This window comes from Pteropus vampyrus, unplaced genomic scaffold (genome assembly GCF_000151845.1).
Source record: "Pteropus vampyrus isolate Shadow unplaced genomic scaffold, Pvam_2.0 Scaffold85, whole genome shotgun sequence".
Lineage (NCBI taxonomy): Eukaryota > Metazoa > Chordata > Mammalia > Chiroptera > Pteropodidae > Pteropus > Pteropus vampyrus.
Window position 1 is genome coordinate 7985958 of NW_011888866.1, and position 20714 is coordinate 8006671.

General features: G+C 34.1%; 1 protein-coding gene across 5 annotated transcripts in view; it reads left to right on the plus strand.

The window, feature by feature from the left end:
• Positions 1–20714, plus strand: part of PRTG (protogenin) — a 120206-nt gene that overhangs the window by 39770 nt on the left and 59722 nt on the right. For 4 of the 5 annotated variants that reach the window (XM_023532564.1, XM_023532566.1, XM_011363448.2 and 1 more), the window contains exons 3-8: positions 14112–14256; positions 15229–15362; positions 16877–17014; positions 17253–17411; positions 18033–18192; positions 18948–19195. In XM_023532564.1, coding sequence (XP_023388332.1) covers positions 14112–14256; positions 15229–15362; positions 16877–17014; positions 17253–17411; positions 18033–18192; positions 18948–19195 — 984 coding nt within the window. The remainder of the gene's footprint in view (positions 1–14111; positions 14257–15228; positions 15363–16876; positions 17015–17252; positions 17412–18032; positions 18193–18947; positions 19196–20714) is intronic. The other variant, XM_023532565.1, reaches the window with a different exon arrangement.

Genomic DNA, 20714 nt, shown 5'->3' on the forward strand with positions numbered 1-20714 from the left:
AAAAAAAAAAAAAAATTTAACCCAAGATTAAGTAGCAGTTGGGAAAGATGAAAGACAAAGTAAATAGCGGTTTATTTTCATTTTTTCAGCTCTAGAAAAGAAGATAAGGAATGTTGTTAGTAATTTAATGATGTTTAACAATTATAGAACACTTTTTATGTCCTTGGATTTTTTTCTTATTGGCAACCTGTTCCTATTTATTTTGCTTATGTGTGATTTTCCTTGTTCCTAATCTTTTCCTTAAATTCTCACCAGACAGACCCTTTCTCTCAAAGCATTACATTTCCACGTCTACTTTCGGTCTTCTGTATGATCTGGTCCTGAAAAGCCACTCTAGATGCTCGTCATTTTCTAGTTACTGCTGATCTCTTTAGGGTATGCACCATCGATCCAGGAAACATAGGCCAAGGTATAGTTAAAGAGAACTGTATTTCAACTGCAGAAGAGGATGTCAGGAGAAATGGCTGTGACTTCAGCATTGCAAATCTTCATTCAGTATAACTCTTTTCACCTCTGTTTTAGAAGAGTGGAAATATGAATGTGGCACAAACGTGTATGCAAAACAGTCAATCTATTTTAGCATTCAGTAGAGCAGGTGAATCCCGAAGGAACTCTCAAATGTTCAGCAGTCTTGGTCAGAAATGAATTCTTAAACCCTGTAGCAACTCTAGAAAATCTGTTTCTCATGTGAGTTTCCTTAGATCAAACCAATTGGTTCCAGGACCAAATTCTCTATATTATTTCAAGCCTGGCCTGATGAATCTTTATCAGGTTGAATATTATGAGACTTCCCAAGATGGGCTCAGAATGCCAGGGATCCCGGGAAGCTTCTGCAGAGTATGTTGGGCAGCGGCCTGTAAAAGGTCTGTGTTGGAATTGCAAACCTGCATTGTGCTGCTGGCATCAAGCAGCTGGGCTGGGCTAATCAGGAAGGGCTGGCTTTTCAGGTGTCTGTGTGTATGCGTGTTCCCATATGTACACGTAATGCCTTATTGACTCCTTACTTTCCTAGCGACTCAGCAAAGGTGTAACTGCTCTCCCACCATTTCCAAGGTAGAGGAATAGGAGGCTCTAGGTTTCTTACTCCTCCTGTTCCTCAGGAATGTAGATCCACTTCTAGTTACTAGGATAAGTATTTTTGTGTACACTTTTCACATATAGTAGTCTAAAGATAATGTAAACTTAGTTCTGCCATCTTATAGTTCTTCAGAGTATTATTATACACGCGTTATACTGTAGATGCTCCAGATGAAGGAGATGGTGACTGAACTTGAGGTATATATGTACCCAAAGGCATATTCATGTTTATCAGGTATCCGTTGAGTGCCATTTGTATCTGTGGTGCTGTGCCAGGAATACAAAGATGAAAAGACATAGGCCCTGTCCAATGGATATGAGCAGAAAGTATAGCTTTGAAGCAAACAGGATATTTCAAGATCCTGGGAGTAGGAAAGAGTTTGATAGTTCTACTTGGGAAAGTCAGGAGCAACCTCACAGTAGGGAAGATGCTGGAACTGGCTTTTAAAATTTATGTGTGCTGTCATCTTGCTTAGTTTATAATTCTTTGTTAAGAGTGGTTAGAAAATTAAAAGCCTTTCTGTTGAAGGAACATAGCCTTTTGGAGATTTATTTTTAATTATTTTTAATTTACATATAGTAAAACTTACTTTTTTGGGTCCATAGGTCTGTGAGTTTAGACATATGCATAGTTGTGTAACCATCACCACAATCAGAATACAGAATAGTTTCATCACCCCAAAACATTCTCTCATGCTGCCCATGTAGTCATACTCTCCCTCTCCCCTAACTTCTAGCAGTCACTATATCTTGCATTTTCAAGAATGTCATATAAATGAAATTATACACTGTGTAGCCTTTTGGATCTTGCTTCTTTCACTTAGAATAATGCATTTGAGATTTACTTGTGTTGTTGAGCGTATCAATAGCTTGTTCCTCGTTATTGATGAGTAATATTCCATTGGATAGATTTACTACAGGTTTTTTATTCACCAGTTGAAGGACATTTGAGTTGTTTATAGCTTTGGGCTATTATGAATAAAGCTTCTATAAATTTCTTGTACAGGTTTTTGTGTGAATATAAGTATTCATGTCTATTGAGTAAATATTTAAATATGAGAATACATTAAGTGCATGTGGTAAGTATATATTTTAACTTTATATGAAACTGCCAAGTTATTTTCCAAAATGACTGTACAGTTTGCATTCTCACCAGCAATGCATGAGAGAGTTCCAGGTATTTTACATCTTCACTAGCACTTGGTATTGACAGTGGTTTTTCATATGAGCTATTCGTATAGGCGTATAGTGGTATCTCATTGTTGATCATCTTTTCATGTGTTTGGTTGCCATTCATATATCTCCTTTGGAAAAGTATCTGTTCACATCTTTTGCCCCCTTTTTAATTGGTGGTTTTCTAATTATTGAATTTTGAGAGTTCTTTATGTATTCTGGATACAGATCCTTTATCAGATATGTGATTTGCAAGATTATTCTCCCAGTTTATGACTTGTCTTTTTAGTCTCTTAACAGTATTTTTTTAAGAGCAGTTTTTTTGTTTTATTTTAATGAAGTCCATTTTATCAACTGTTTTCTTCTATGAATTATATTCCTGGTGTCATATCTAAGAACTCTTTGCCTAACCCAAGGTCACAGAGCATTTTTATGTTTTCTTCTAAAAGTTTTTTGGTTTTGAGTTTCAGATTTAGATCTGTGACTCATTTTGGGCTAATTTTGTATAAAGTATAGGTCAAGATTAATTTTTTGTAGATGGGTGTTCAGTTGTTCAAGCATCATTTGCTGAAAAGACCATCCTTTATGGAATTGCTTTTGTAACTTTGTAAAAAAAAAAAAAAAGTTGACATATTTTTATTGGTTTCTATACTTTTTCTTCTTTCTGTTCCATTGATCTGTGTATCTGTCCTTTTGCCAATACCGTGCTTCCTTTTTACTATAACTTTATCATAATTCTTGAAAATATTGTATGTCTTTAAATCGGGCAAGGTATGTCTTCCAATTTTGTTCTTTTTCAAAATTATTTTGGCTATTCTAGTTCCTTTGCCTACCATTAACATCTTACAATGGGATTTAGCTTTTTATTTTATGTATAAGGACAGGCTTGGCCTGGGAAAAAATGCCTATCCTTAGTCTTCTACCACTTTTTTCCCCCCATATATTTTGTGCCCAACCATCTTAATATTTACTGACTACTTAATATATTCATGCCGTTAAGGATTTCCTTCTCCAGACTTGTCCAAGGGCCTTTAGATCAAGAAGAATATAACCATCTTCATCCTTTTTCAGAGGCATGGTATCTGCTGGCTAATGTAAGTTGCAGATAGGAGGGAGGTGGTGATGTGGTTCATTGAATTCACTCAAAAAAGCATTTACTGAATGCCTGTTGTATGCAGGGCACTGTTCTGGCCCCCTAGCAAATACACAGACAAATAAGACATGTTCTTTGAACTCAAGGAATTTATAATCTAAGGTAAATGTGGTTTGAGACCTGAATAAATTGGAAAGTTAGAGAATTCCTGAAACTAGTTATTAATCAGAGAATTATTGAATAGCAGTGAGTGGGCCAGCTGTCAAGAGGAGACTTGAAGAGCTTTGTGTCACTCCAGGAAAAGGAATTGAGCTTAAGGAGTACCAAGTCTGGCATTTGGCAGAACAGAGTTGATAAAATATCAAAGAAGCAAAGAATTCTCAGGTGTTATCAAAGGTGTCTTTAATGTGAATACAGTAGAAATATATTGGAAAATAATTTAGACTGTGGAAACTTGGCTTGTAGAATCTATTTCTGAAAGTCCCTGGTTCCCAACTTAGTTACAAGGTTTCTAGCTTTCTAACTGTTTGTATTTATTTGGATACATATTTTGATCTAAATGCTTCCTTTGAAAAGCAAGTGTATACCTCTTAGCACCTAATTGTCTGAATAGCCACAGATTCAAGCAGTATACTATAGAATAGCTTATAGAATAACTATTGTATACACAGTAGAGTGGGAGGAAAAAGTAACACAGTGATCATATCTGTCTTGTGTTACATATTTTATTAAACAGATAAATTTTTTTTCCTGTAAAATGTACCAAGTAGCTTCTCACCAAATCTTAAGGATATAATAAGTTTCAACCTCTGTTTGAAACTTGTACCTTGGTTGATTTTTACCTCAGTGGGCAAAGCATCAGTTACCCTGATGCTTTGCTTAAATGATGGATCAGCTCTTGGCTTACTTCCTGTTCAGTTGCAGGCCAGTCTTTAAGTTTGAAGACTCAAAGTGAATTGGACCTGATGAAGTAAGAAGTTGGTGTTATGTTTTGACAAGTAAGGCCTGCCATAGACAGATGCATGATTTGAACGACCAGCGTCATAGAAATAAACTTTATGCTAATACGCACACGCCATATTCCTTGATGGACTCTAAAATTGTGGGCATTCAAGAATCTGAGATAGAAATCTCCATTTTCTTGATAAGCTACTTATGTATTTTCCCAGAGCTATTGATTGGTGACTTAGAGCTGTAGAAACAGCACAGAGGCGCTGGAATGTGACTACTGGCCATGTTCCCCTGCCATTTAGGACTCCCTAAGGAGGGGGTGTGACAGTAGCAACTGATGCAGTCCTTGACCAGCTGAGACCTCCAGAACCCTTGGTTAATCTGCAATGTTAGGGCCACCTATGTAAACCTTGCATCAAGATTCTGACTGACTGAAGTATTATCTATTTCGTGAAAGAATATTTTAAGTGCAATTTGCAAAAGAAAGTGATTTTTTTCATGTATTAGGGAATAGTCTATGAACTTAGTTTAAATGATTGGCTTATTTCAGATTGTGTATCTATAATTTTTAGTTGGTTTTAAAATCAACATGTATTACATATTTCATTCATTGTAACCTTTTAGAAGCATGGATGACACATTAGTTTAATATTGTAGTCATACAATTCCAGTGTAGAAACATATCACATGTTGCTTTTTGATCAGATAAAATTTGGAGAACATTTTCCTCTTAGCATCTTTGATCCTTTTTTTCTCTGACTATAAATCATAGAAGCAACTGATTAAGTAGACAGGTGAAGAGGAGGAAGTCACAAATAAAATAGGCACTTACATTTATTGTGTTTGCAAGGTTGTTTTTGAGACTAGCGCATGTTTCTTAAGACCTTGTTTCTTGCCTATTTTATAGAGCTCTGGCCTCTTAACAGCACGGCTTTAATGACTTCTTGTGGGGCTCTTGGTTTATGTTAGCACTGGCTGTGGAGGGAAGAAAGAGGTCAGGTTTCACAAGGAGCCTGTAGACTTGTAAAATCATACCTAACTGGCAGAAGCAAAGTCCACATCAAGGAGGAAACCGAGATTTGCATAAAAACTTGAGCTGTTTTACCATTTAAATAAATGCAAAATGTTTCAATTATGCTGAAAACAGTTTGTGAACTAAAGTTTGAGGGGACTCTAACATGCATTGTAAAGGAAGCATTCATTTACTCAACTTCATGCCCCACTTAAAAAAATCGAAATAGAAAAACAAATACTTGCTGGGAAACAAAGTTTAAGACTAGCATGATATAGCTATTCATATTTGCATGTTTTTCTAAAGTTTTAAGTTTTGATGTAAAAATTTATGTTACTTATCTTTTTATTGATAAGTGGTTTTCATTCAGACATTCTCTTTCTTGCAAGTTTCAGACTTTGAGGGCACTGACTAGGGAGAGAATCAAGCCCACAGATCATAGGTGATGTCTACCTAAGGAATGAGAAGTTCAACATACTAAAAAGGAGGCAAATAAAAATTAAATGAGAGATTTTATCAGATAGAGCAACAATAGAAAATTTATGAAGATAGGCTCTTTAATCCATGTCCCATATTGGCATATAAAATTTATTTTAAAATATCATTACTTTGCTTAATTATGTGTATTATAGAAAAAAATAAGTACAAAAAAATCACCATATATAATCCTACCATTAGAGATTTGAACTTAATTACCTATCTTACTGTAATCTGTCTCCCATTATTTCATCATTGAAGTAGAGGATTTTATCTTCTTCAAATAATTTATCTATTCACATTAAAAATGGGAAAATTATTTCTATTTCCTCGCATTTTATGTACCTTCAAGTAAAAACTACATAGTCTGGCTTAGTAGAAAAGAAAAGAAAAATGGTAAATCTTAGACTACTTCTGCCTTTGTTGGAGCTTTAAAGTTTATTTTTATTGCATAATGGTCACTGACATCTTTTGTTTGCCTTTTTGAAGTCATCATTCTGAAAGTAAAAGCAGTCTATTAATAGCAAGGTATCTATTACTGTTACCACCTCCAGCACCACTACTAGGAGTTTACTAGGTGCCAGGAGGTGCCTTGAGTACATGCTCATATTATCATCCTCTGTGTGTGTATGTGTACACATATCTATATATAATTTAATATTATAAGATCTTTATAAAATATTAATATCCCCATTTCACTGAGAGATATGGGGGCTTGAGTAACTTGTAAAGCTGCAATTCTTACCCAGATCCATAGGTTTTAATATCTGCTCCCTTAACCACAAGGTTATATTGCTGTACCATCTCCCTGTAGCCACCTAAATTATACCCTGTATTATACTGGATTTTATTCCTAATTTTTTAAAACCAGCTAAGATTTTTACCTTAGTCTTAATATCCTTTACCTCAGTGTTCGAATGCTTAACTTTTATCATCAAGAAATGACAATAAATTAAAAGTGGAAAAACAGCAAACACTATTCCTCCTAAGCTCATTCCAACAGAGCCTCAGAACTAAAAAAATTGTTTTCTCTGCTAATTTTACATGTTAAATGTTGCTACTTTTTTAGGCCAGTATTATAAAAACTCAAGAATGTCTTTCTTTAAATCTTAACCATTAGTTAAAAAATCAGGATAAATAGACATTTGAAAGTGTTGTGTTATTAATCCCTGGCCTAATATTACAGCTTCCCAGTCTGAACATGTCCCGTTTCTTCTCATTCTGATGAAATGAGGGTCTTTAATGGTGTTTCAGCAGTCCATTTGATCTCTTCTCCCATGTTCTCTCTTTAGACACCATACTGTCTGCCAACCCTCCATGCACGGATAGAGGCCAGAAACCTCAGAACCATTTGGGTCCTTCCTGCTATTTCCCTTGAACACCTCACAGCCAAAGCATGTTGTTCAGTGCACAACATCTATGTGCCCTCCCCTCCATTCTTATAATCTCTTTCATTATTCAAACCCCCAACTGGTCTCTCGTCTACTGTTCTAGTAACCTTTTAAATGATTTCCCTACCTCTAAGTTCTCTCTCTCTCTCTCTAGTTATTTGGCTTTTTGACAATCAAATGTATGAGGGCTTAAAACTAGGATAATAATAATAATAAAGGAATAGCTCATATTCCCATTAGGTAAACTTTTTTTTTAATATATTAAAAAAAAAAAAGATTTGATTCCTAAACAAATTTTAGACTGAAGTAGTATAATTCAATTTATATGCATCCTATCTTTCCTATTTTTAACAGGTTTCTAGAAATAGAGATACTCTTGTTTGAGATGAGAGCCATAGTTTCAAAATCCCAGTATGCAGGAGTTTAAAGGTGTTATTCTGTTTTGGAAATGTAGGAGTTTTACACATATTCTTATTCAGCTAGAAAGCCAAAACATATTAACCTGTCCCTGAGGAATAGAATTGCTTGGAAGTAGAACCAGTAATTTTTATCTTGCACAAAAAATTGGGGGATCTCAAACTTTTACTCATGAGAGAACGCATATAGGGTCTCTGGGGAATGCCAGGATTCAGATCTCAGACTTACCACTTACCAGGTGCAGAACCTCAAGCAAGTTGCTTAATCTCTCTGAGCTTCAGTTTCCTTGGCTGAAAATTGGGGCAATAATAGTTGTGAGGATTAAATAAACTAGAACATGTCATGCACTTAAAAGACTGCCTGGCAAGAAGATATATGTTAAGCTATTGTTATTTGTCATTATTATAATTTCTGTTCTGTGCTTTCATAATACTCAGTACTTTTCCTTCAGAGCATTTATCACAGTTTGAAGTTATATACTTGCATAGTAATTTAGTTAGATGCCTTTCTTCATCACTATATACAGAGATCCCTGATGGTAGAGCCTCTGTTTATTTTGGTCATCATTGGATCCTTGGCACCTAGAATGTACTAGGCACTGAATAAATATTTGTTGAATGAATGAATGGATGAACTTAGAAGAGATTAATTTAGTCTAAAATTTTTCCAAAATAAATGTAATTAAAATCCTTTTCTGGATTGGGGAGATAGTTAATCTGGCCTGTTATTTTATGGATAATTAATTGCATGATTCAAAGCCCTGAATGCTTGAGTTAACTACAAACTAAATGAATAGCATACTTATACAGATAATGAGATTGATAATTCCTTTGTATCATAGTTATAATGTCTATCTTTCATAGCAGAGATATTTACTGTTTTTTAAATATAACTACTTAAATTGAATATTTAAATTCTTTTGCATGCTTATCATATAAACAGTTTGGTTTCAGAGTAATTGATGCTAAACTACTTTTCTTTTTTTTTGGCAAAAAACTAGCCAACAAATCTGTTTACTGGGAATGTAGATAGTTGACATAAAGAAAGATATTTATTCTTTTCATGTAGCAGGATATATATACATATACTTTTTTTTTTAATAATTAGACTAAGCAGTTTAAAGATTTAAAAGGTGGGGTTGCTAAGGCACAATGCTTTTTGACAGCATTGAAAAATGCAATCACATTTTATTTGTGAGATTTTTCCTTTATTGGTTTTAGCAGTTATGGGTTGTCTTATAGAAGCCTTTGAATTAATAGATGGTAGCCACCTGTGAGTCAAATGCAGCTGTATAAAACACTGGTGTATGTCTGAAGATGTTTTTGAAGGGGAGATGAAGGGAAACAGGTCAGAAGAAGAGATAACACTCATAGTGGCTCTGGTGAGAGGTGTTGGGACAGGGACAAAGGAGTGAATTTGACACGTGTTTAGGAGTTAAAATCAGTGGGAATGGGTGATTGAATGAAGAGAGTAAAGAAAAAGGAGTTGGTAGTATATAGCTCAGGTGAGAAGTTGAGTTGCATAGTGGTGAGAGATATAGGTTTGGAGGGAAGAAGATGATTTCGTTTTGGACATGGTGAGTTAGAAGTGCATTTTATAAATTTCTGGTGAAGATGCCCAGTAGGCAGCCATGAGTATGAAGCTCTGGGGATGGGAGTCTAAATGAAAGAAATATTTGGGGGAGTCAGGAGCAACAGATGGATGTAGCTAAAAAGTGAAAGTGAATGAGATCACCCAAGGAGAATGTGGAGAGGGAACAGAGAATCTCTGGAAGGAAAGGCAGAGAAGGAGAGCCCCTGAAAAGGAAGACAAGGAGTCAGAAAAATAAGAGAACAAGGAGTGTTTAGTTTCATAGACACAGTTTCAATAAAATAATAGGGAAAGTAAGTAGATTAGATGTTTGAGGCATAAAGTCAGAGAGGAAGAAGAGGAGACAAGACAACTAGAATAAACCACTCTTTAGAAAAGTTTTGGTCTAATGGAGAAAAGAGAGAGTGGATAGCTGCTAGAGGAATATGTGCCATAAAGAGAGGTTTGGAGCTTTGTTGTTCTTCTGGTGTTTTGAGGTTGGGAGAGACTTAACCACCTTTATAGATTGAGGGAAGGAGCCAGAGAGTTTGAATACGTAGGAGAGAGGTAAAGAAAAGGCAGATATATCAGGGACCCAGAGGGGAGGGAAGTGGATGGGATTGGTGCCCAGATGGATGAAGTACAGACAGAAAGATGGCAACTGATTTTCATTGTTGAATCATGAAGGCTCTTTTTCTTCAGTCTCAGAGGTACTGGTGAGAGTCCCAAGGAGTATTTGACTTTATTTTCTCTGGAAAAAATCATTTTGCCAGCAGGTTGAATTTTCAGAAGTGACCAAAAAGGTAGACATGTTAAATACAAAGATGTTTTAGGGGAGTTAAAAAAAATTCTTTATACTGAAAACCAGAGTAAGATCAAAAAATGCCCTTACTTGACGGATGTGTTAACTAACCTTATGTCGGTAATCATTTACCAACATATGTGTATCAAATCGTCAGGGTATACACAATGTTATTTGTCAGTTATATCTCAGTAAAGCTGAGGAGAGGAAAGAAACTAGATTAGTAATTGCCTAGAACTGGGGTCAAGGAGGAGATGAGAAAATTAGGGAGTGATAGTTAAAGGATATGGGATTTCTTTTTGAAGTGATGAAAATATTCTAAAATTGATTATGGGGATGGTTACAAACTGTGAATATACTAAAAACCATTGAATGTATACTTTAAATGAGTGAATTATATGGTGTGTAAATTACATGCTATGTAATTTATATCTCAATAAAGCTGTGCCTCCTCCAATCCCCCAAAAAGCAATACCCTTGCTGAGTTAGAAGATACATACGTTTAGCTTTTAGTTCTCAGAATTTTGTAACTCCAGCGTTCTAATACATTTGAACTAAAGTGCAAAATTAGTTCAATTTTTATAGTAAGAATTCATAGAGTTTTCATAGACTTATCCATCTGGGAAAGTGGAGGGGGTAGGGAGCTGCTTAAAGAAAAGATTCAGAGGGATCGTATTGTTTGGTTAGATAAGATTCAGAGTTAAAATACACAGGTTAGAGGGAAATTACTCAAGGCAGAGTGATTGCTTTTAGTCTCGATAATCACAACATTTATAAAAAGTTTTGTATAAACAGCCCTCACTATATTGGCTTATTTAATCTTTATAAAAAGTCTTTAACAGAGGAAGGACAGATTTTTATCTCTAAAAATAATACCACTAAATTATTGGGCACCATTTGAAATTATAGTAAACAAAAAATAATAATAAAAAGCATTATATTCTTATAATAGTCTTCATATTTGTACCTTACATTTCTGGCTACTGTGTTTAAAGATGATAGAATTGGAGAAAATCCAAAAATTTTCAGTTTGATTCAATGAGTATTATTTTAGTGCTGAATCTGCCATTGACTGTCTTAAGGGATCCTGCAGACTGTGACCCACTACCGACCCTCAATGAGCTCATAATGTAGAAGGAGAGAAAGATTATGAATAAGTGGTTGTAATGCTGTGGGATAAAAGTAGCAATAAAAGTCTGCAGTGTACAGTAGTTGCAGAGAAAGGGATCAGGAACAGTTTCTCAAAGAATGGGACAAGTGAACTATACTCTAAACAATAATAGGATTTTATCAGGTGGACAAAGGGATGGACCTGAGATATTTGAGAGAGAAGGAAGTACTCATACAATGCTCAGAGCTATGGAATATCATGGTGTGTTCGGTGTTTGTGGAACATAATTGTAAGTGGCTGAAAACAAGGCAAAAGTCTTGCAGAGACTAATGAATTCATCAACAACACAAATTAAATTTGCATTTTTTGCCTGTACTCTGGAGGTATATCACCTAACAGGTTCCTGCAAGACTTCTAGACAGGTGATAGAGGACTGAATCAAAGAGAAGACTATTGGGGATGGAAAGCAGTCAGATATGAGAGAGATATAAGGTATATGGGATAAAACATATTGAATTGGGTGCCTGATTCAGAAGTTATTCAAAGAAATAGAGCTGGAGGAACTGCTTTGTGAAGAAAAGTTAAACTATACTAGATATTTCAGTCTAGAGAGATAAAGGCTAGGGAAGAATTAGATAAAATTCCCATTTCAGAGTCTATAAGTTGAATAATGACAATCAGAATTAAAAGTCACCCCCTTTCTATATGGAAAAGGTAAATATGGGACCAATAAGAGAAATTAGTACTTCATAAAGCAGGCATTAAATTTATGGAAACTTAGGTCCTCATTCCCCCCAAATATGAATGTATTTGACATAAGTTTAGTTAATTATAGAAAAATAAGCTTACATTGTTACTGAAAAATCAGGCTGTTATGATTATGTACCTGATATTTTATTACCTGATTCTTTAGTAGGTGGGGCATAGTTTTGATCCAAAATAAAAGTATTTGTAATAAATTAACATCCTAAAAAGTGATTATAGAAGCAATTAAAAACTGTAATCATTCCTAGAGTTCGATGTTCTTGAACAGTGGTTCTCAAACATTTTAGTCTCACTCTTTATAGTCTTAAAATGTATTGAGGACCCCAAAAAGCTTTTATTTATGTAGGTTTAATCGATTGATACTATTAGAAATTAAAACTGAGAAATTTTTAAAATATTGTTTAATTAATTTAAAAATGGAAACATTTTTAAATGTTAATATGTAATGACCCATTACATATTAATATAACACATTTAATGAAACATAGCTATTTGCCAAAGCAAAAAAATTTTTAGAAGAGTGGCATTGTTTTGCATTTGTGCAAATCTCTTTAATTAGCTTAATAGGAGACACCTGGATTCTCACACCTATCTGCTATTTTACTGAGTCTGTTGTGGTATCACCTATCTTGTAGCTTCTGGAAAACACTGTACACCCAAGAGAAATGAGAATGAAAATGCAAATGATGGTGATTTTGAGAATAGTTCTGACATTGTGGATCCACTGATAACAGCAGTTTGAGAACCTCTTTTTTTCTCAAGGAAGGAGAAATTTTTTGTTATATATACAAAAAAAAAATTACTTTATCCCCACTCCAACCACTTTGGAGGTAGATGCTTTTAAGAATATTTTCACCATTATTCACTGGCTTTGTCTTATACCTCTAAAGGGCTGTGATCCATTTACAATCTAATGAAATCAAGTCCAAGGCAGAATTTGTTAGTCTTCTGTGACCTTTAATCCTTTTCAGTCTAATGAAGCATTAGTCATCTAGATCACATTCCCTCTATTTATCTTCGTAACTTCTCACTTTATTGATAAACTGTAAAGGCATATATATTTTTTGAACTGCAATATGAGGAGAGGGGAGTAAGACCTTAACTGGGGCACTTTCTTTATATCCTGGAACACGTGGTAGAGGAAAGGAAAACCACACTATTACCTGAAGTCTGAACTCTGTCAAATGTAAAGCCATGGACCCTGAAGGCCTGCCTAGAATGGTAAAGAATTATCTGTAGGAAATATCAACACTTCAAGATTTATCTTTACTTTGGAAATACACGAGTCTAAAAATAGCCTCTTGAATCTCTCCACCTTTTGTTCTTCAGACACACCATTTATCTTCTCTCTCTCCTTTTTCATTCTGCTCCATCAATACCAACTTCATTTGATTCCACGGAGTGACATATGTGTCCAATCAGAATCAAGTCTTTGTTTTCATTAAGGTATCTGTAGAATCTTGCCATTCTCACTGCCACCACCCAGTTCTGTCATTTCTGTTTAAACAACCTGTTGGTCTTTTGAGTTGAGGCTCTTCTTTTCTCACTCCATCCTATGTAACAGTGTCTGATTAATTTTTCCCAGACACTACTATTATGACACTTCTTTGCTCAAAATTTTTCAGTGATGTCTAAATTTGTACCACAGTACAAATACGCTTTATCTTTACTCTCCTTCCACTTTCCCACAAACCCTTAATCTGAAATATTCTACAATAGTTAGTCCTGGCTTTTTCTTTACAATCCTGTTAATACAAGACATACATTTCTTCTGTGTTTGCCTTCACATTATTTTTTTCATGTTATTCCTATTTCCCCTCTCCATTTAAACCCAATGTATTCTTCAAAGCTCTACTCAAAACCAATCTTTATAAATGGTTTTTACCTGTCGAATCTGTCTGTATTAATTTCCCTCTTCTCTGAAATAGAATAGATCTGAAGTTTGTACCACACAGTTTGGTATGTAATTACATACCATTCTTAATTGTTTTTGTTTCAATTATGTTAATTTTTTTCTCAAAACAGGTTGTAAGTTTCTTGAAATTTAGAATTTCATCCTGGGAAAGACCACATCCCTTGAGCTCAGCAGCTGCCCTATGATTTTTTTTCCAAAATTATTCTTTAAATTACAATTGTGCGAGTTAACTTGGATTGGTTTAACGTCTGGGCAGAAGTTCCAAATCTGTTAAATAATATCTAGCATAATGTTATTTCCAAGTATAGTATAATAGTGCTTGTACTTATTCTGAATTTGTCAAACTTTTATCTTATAGCTATTTCTGCATTTGAAGTTCAGCCAATTTCTACTGAGGTCCAGGAAGGTGGAATTGCTCGATTTGCATGCAAGATTTCATCGAACCCTCCTGCAATCATAACGTGGGAATTAAATCGAACAACTGTACCTTTAACTATGGACAGGTAAATGCAGCTTTTGTCTTTGGAGATGATGCAGGAGTAATGAAGACTTCATAGTGAGCCTGTACGAGGGAAAGACCATTACAAAGCTCATTTTCATTTATAGTAGCAATAATTAACTTAAACACTTTTCAAACTTAGGCAAAGAATTAGAGCATTAGTCTTTGGCACACGGGGCATAATTCCTGTTTTTTCGTTCAGATCAGAATTCAGACAACCTATCTTACTGTTTTGTTCCTTTCCTCAAGTATCTTTTCCAGCCATAGAACCACCTGAGTACGTGGATTGCAGCCCAAGGATTTGGGAAACCAAAGTACACCTTCACTGCTGGCAATAGCAGTGCTGGTGTAAGGGTCTCCCATGTATGCCCTGGTAACTGCCCACTTCTGTCTCTGTCTTCCACTTCCCAATCTCCTCTCCACTATACACACATACACACACATCCCTAAGGCTCTGAAGGTGATTAAGGTTTAAGGATCAAGAACCTGGTAGTAACTTCAAAGGGTTTGATTCTTGTCATAATGAGTAGCAGTATTCCTAAGAAGACGAACATCATTTGCTAAAATGGTAGGACACTAGTTGAAAGAAGTTATTCAAGGAAGTGCTTTAAAAAAAACCCTTACATTCAGGTGTATCTTGGGGAATACATCTGTATTAACAGGCAAAAAATTGTGAATTTGAAGAAAATCGTAGTAAGCTCTAGGCCACCAGTTAGCTATATCTAAGCTACAATGTCGAATGAGACTGTGTAAAATTAGACTGATAGAATTCACAAACCACACACTGTGTAATTATTTATGCTTTAAAGAGCTGTAGTGACTCAAATGAACACAAATTGAATCAAACTAATACTTTAAAAGATCTTTAATGTATTGCATTTGGCTCTTTAAAAAGGTTAAGTATATTAAATCTTATAGAATATATGTTAAAATATAAAATCTGCTATAAAATGTTTAATCATCTTTCTCATAACAGGATAACTGCCCTACCAACAGGAGTACTACAGATCTATGATGTTGGTCAAAGGGATGCTGGAAATTACCGTTGTGTGGCTGCTACTGTAGCCCACAGACGCAGAAGTATGGAGGCCTCTCTGACAGTGATTCCAGGTACTATATAGAATTTGTTTCATCAGTTTTTATTGGCCCAGCTATCAATTTTTCTTCTTTGGCTATAATGACATGCCATAAAGTAGTACTTTAATTTTATTTAAATTATTGTAATCTATTTGGAAAGTGTAATCTTAATACATTTTGATGTATTAAGCAATTCTTCTTTCACAGGCAAACTTGTTTTATGTTATGTTAGTGTCAACATTTTTGAGACTGATTTTTTTGGATAAATATTTCATTTTTGTTTTTAAAAAATAAAAAAGTGCAAAAAAGTACAAAAAAGACAATGATAATCATGCATTTCTACCAGAATTGTCCATTGTCAATAAAGAGATATTTGTTTCCATTTTCGTATTTTTTTGTTTGTTGTTTTAAGACAAGCATAGTTTGCATTTGTAAAAGTAATGCATACTTATTATAAAGATTAGTGTCTACAAAAGTAAAAAATACATAAAATTTTTACATTAAACAGTGTAAAAAAGCACAAAGATATGTTTTAAAATATTCCCAATTCCAATACCCAGAAATTATTATTGTTAACATTAAGCGAACAATTTTATATATTTTGCTATACATGAATATATTTAGAAGGAACAAGCTAGAGAAATGAATATAAAGAAAGAAATACATGTTTTATTACATGGAAGTATACATAGATACTAGTTTTTATTTAAAAATAATTAATTTAAATTTACCTGAATATTGTGGAAGAAAACTTGGACTAAAAACATTGTTAAACTTCACATAAATGTTTACATTTTACAAGAGAGATTACTTTCCCAAAATCCTTTAAGGTTAAAAAGTTTTTTGAAAAAAATAAAGAGACTAAAATTATATTTTTGATGCTACGTTTTAATTTTAGGTAATATCAATTAGTTTTTTGGTATAGATAAAAAAAAAAAAAAAGCACTCTTATACTTCTTCCCTTCTCCGTGCCATCACATGAATTCTTGACAAGATTAGTGAAAGCATGAAATGAATGTTTGAACTTCAGTTAAAAGTGAAACAATCTAAATGTTCATCAACTGATGAATGAATAAATAAAATGTGTTCTATTTATATAATTAAATATTTTATTATTATTCAATTAAAGGCAATGAAATGCTGTCACGACATGGATGAACCTTGAAAACATTATGCCAAATTAAAAGAACCCAATCACAGGGACCATCTAATATATGGTTCCTTTTTTTATGAAATGCCTAGAGGTAATTCTAGAGAGATGGAAAGCAGATTAATTTTTGCCCAGCAGTGGGGAGCAACTGCTAATGGGCATGGGGTTTCTTTTTAGGCTGATAAAAATGTAAAATGGATTATAGTAATAGTTGTGCAACTCTAAAAATCCTAAAAACTATTGAATTATGTACTTCAAATGGATGAATTGTATGTCATGTGAGTTATATCCTGATTGTTTTTAAAAAAAGTGAGTAACTTAAGAATATTTTCACTCATTTCAATAATTATATCTTGCTTATGATTTATTTTTATATTCTGCTTTTTCCTCCCCAAAGCTAAGGAGTCTAAATCCTTCCACACACCAACCATTATAGCAGGTCCACAGAACATCACAACATCTCTGCATCAGACTGTTGTTTTGGAATGCATGGCCACAGGAAATCCCAAACCAATCATTTCTTGGAGCCGTCTTGGTAAGTCTTCTCAGGGCCGGGGGGGAACGTCTTTTCCTTAAGCTTCGTTCATTCTAGTGGAACTATTAAAATGTTTATTTTATATGCAAAACACATGTTTAGCAGTTAATTGGCTTTTAACTTTTCCGGATTTCAGCATGTAGAGGTAAAGTTTTATGATAGGATTGTTTGGAGAGTGATCTTTTGACCTAATTTTAGATAATACGTCGTTTTAACTAAAGTATTCTCTTTGAAATAGATCACAAGTCCATTGACGTCTTTAATACTCGGGTACTTGGAAATGGTAATCTCATGATATCTGATGTCAAGCTGCAACATGCTGGAGTATATGTTTGTCGGGCCACCATCCCGGGCACACGCAACTTTACAGTTGCCATGGCAACTATAACTGTATTGGGTATGCTTTCTTTCATTCTGCAATCAGGAGAAACTTACATTTTAACATTTGCTGTTTTAGCTTATTCATAGCTTACTCCTACTTTTCTTGAATTTTATAACCATTGATATGAAGGTTGATATGAAGTATCGTAATCTAATGATGAATTATAGGAGGAAAAGTTCTATGCTAAAATATAACTTTTTCTGAAGTCACCATCCTGTTTGCTTGCATGACATTACATTTCTTCTTCTTAAAGCTTCCCTCTTATCTCCTTCTCACTTACCCACAAATTCATATACCTATTCACCAATCTAAAAATTTAATTTGTTGATTGTTTATATGCATTAACAAGGGGCTGTGTATTCGGCTTAGTTAAGTAGGATTATGGTACACATTTTTAGAGTGTTTCTATAGATGGTCTCAATAGGGAATGCCTGGGGGTAGTGGACATATATCTGAGCAATGCAGAGAAAAGACATGTGGATAGAAATATATGCAGTATATAGACAGGAGGCTCAGAATGTCAGATATTTTCAGAGATGGGTCTTGGTCAGTTGCTGTAGTCTTCCTTGACTCCTTATATCATTCCTGTTGGTACCACAGAAATATTTTTTTCTTTTTCTTTCTTTTTTTAAATAGCTCCTCCTCTATTCGTTGAATGGCCAGAAAGTTTAACGAGACCTAGAGCTGGCACTGCTCGATTTGTATGTCAGGCAGAAGGAATCCCCTCACCCAAAATGTCATGGTTGAAAAATGGAAGAAAGATACATTCAAATGGTAGAATTAAAATGTACAACAGGTAGGCTATGTCACTTTGCTACTGTTTTAGATAAGATATAATGGCTTTAGTAATTTTTGTGTGAAATATCAAGTACTTTAGTTATCTTGGTATTTTAAACTACAGTAAAATAAATAAGAAATTAACCTAAGATTATAACATCAACATGCCATAGATCCTTTTATATGTGAATCATGGACATGGTTAATTATACTAAAATGAATGTTGGACAGTTCCCCAGACCTGGGTTCTAGTCCTGATAAGCCACTAGCTAAGTTATTAGCAAGCATATTAATTCTTAGGGAATCTCAGTTCCTTCTTCCATAAATGAGGAAATTAGAAGTTCAAACTTAATGATTTTAAGAACTCATTTTTATTAGTATAAATATAAATTTTCTGTAACATTCTTATTTGTTGCACAAAACTAAAATTTTTTGTTGACTTGAATTTTATGTAACATTGCAATATATAAATTATATAAACTAGATGTTATTACAAAGTAATATACTTTCTTAATAAAAGCCAACTTTTTAAAAGGAGATTAAGCTGTCATATAAAGCAAACAGGATATACGTATCACAAGTATTTACATAGACTCAGAAAATACGAGTAATTTTAAGTAATTCTTATAGATTTTTCAATAGGGCTGATTATACATTTTTTTGCTCTTAGTAACTTTTATTATTTAAAATGAGAGTACAAAGCAATGTGTAACATTTGTTTATATCGTTCTTAGAATTTCTCATAGAAATAAATAATTTTTTTCCTTTCCTCAGTAAATTGGTGATTAACCAGATTATTCCTGAAGATGATGCTATTTATCAGTGCATGGCTGAGAACAGCCAAGGATCTATTTTATCTAGAGCCAGACTGACCGTAGTAATGTCAGAAGACCGACCCAGTGCTCCCTATAATGTGCATGCTGAAACCATGTCAAGTTCAGCCATTCTTTTAGCTTGGGAGAGGCCACTTTATAATTCAGACAAAGTCATCGCTTATTCCGTGCACTACATGAAAGCAGAAGGTAAGCAATTTGAAGAGTGTTTATTTTTAAGTGCCACTTGCTGTCAAGGATTTGTTTTCAGTATGAATGATGAGTTATGTAATTCACAAAATATTTTTGAAGTTCTGTGGCATTTATCTCTTTTAATAAAATACTTAATATATCACCTGTGTATCTATTTTTGCTAAATTTTGTATTGTTGTATACTTTGTGTATGTAAGGATAGTATATAAGATTTTTCTATCTAGAAATAAGTACCATCTCTGCCAGGTAAAATATAGAGTGGTATACTTACGAATTTCATTTCAGCAAAGGTATAAATTCTTTAACTAAGACTTAATATACCAATTAAGTATGCAGTTACAAAGGACCAATGGTATAACAGCTTAATAAAATAATCTAACTATGGTAAACTATGGTCACTATAGCATGTGTTTTTTAAAAGGGAAAGTAAACATTATCAAATTACCCATATGTTTGATTTTATATGTTTTTAATGTTTTTCTGAAATCGTGTAGAACTGTCTGAAATTGAACAAGACATTATTGATATCTCATTATTATCTCATTATATGAAAGTAAAAATCAGATCTGTCTTCAGATTTTTATTCAGAACGATTAGTTCCATTCCTGGAATCTTTTTTATCCTTATATTTTCTTTTGGCAAAGATTTTAGAGGAAAAGGAAAAACTACTTATAAATTCTAGTGATTTCTCTATTGATTTTTCATAGAAACCATAGTAGAGGTTCACAGATTTTTGCTCTGTACACAAACAGCCTAACTTTTATGCAATAGACAGTAAAAATAAATCCAAACACCCAAAGAATGGCAATACAATAAAATTGTCCGTAGAAACAGGTGGTTTGTTGTTGTTTGTTTCTTGTACTTTGAAGTTGTATTTTGAAAAGGAATATTTTGAATTTAAATCAGGGGTCATGGTAGCAAGAAGAATGAAAGTCTGATAACTGAGCATGTTGGAGTATGTTAATTCCCTTTTCAGTGATTTAGGAAGGTAAAAGGAATGCTGGTTTTGGTGGAGACCACTCTTGTTCCCTATTATGGTTGTTTCATTAGAGCCTCCACATGCGGCTCAGTGGTCTATTCAGGGATGGAACAAGGCTTTTTAATTCGAACTTAAGGACCTTGTTTGGTAGGTCAGAAATCGTACTATGCAGTCCCTAATTAACGAGCCATTAGCCAGTCTGTTGTGAAATGCCTCTAATCTTGTCTAATTAAAATGCTATCAAGTTAATTCAGAAATGTGGGAAAACTTAATAGTGGAATTTGCCTTCTGTTTTGTTTATAAATTGGGTGTGGAGAGAAGGGGCTCTGTCCTGAGAGAGTTTTGATTAAGCTGCCGTGCGTTTACTGTGAATTGTTCACAAAGCACAGTAGCCACCAATGCTCTTGTTCCACTTTACAGGTTTGCTCTGTAGGAATTAAATCCCACAAGACAAGTCCTCTTCTATACCTTGCCATGCATATTTTAATTAACAATTGCTGAGAATTTTTTTCCTCTTTGAAAAAAAAACTCACTGTG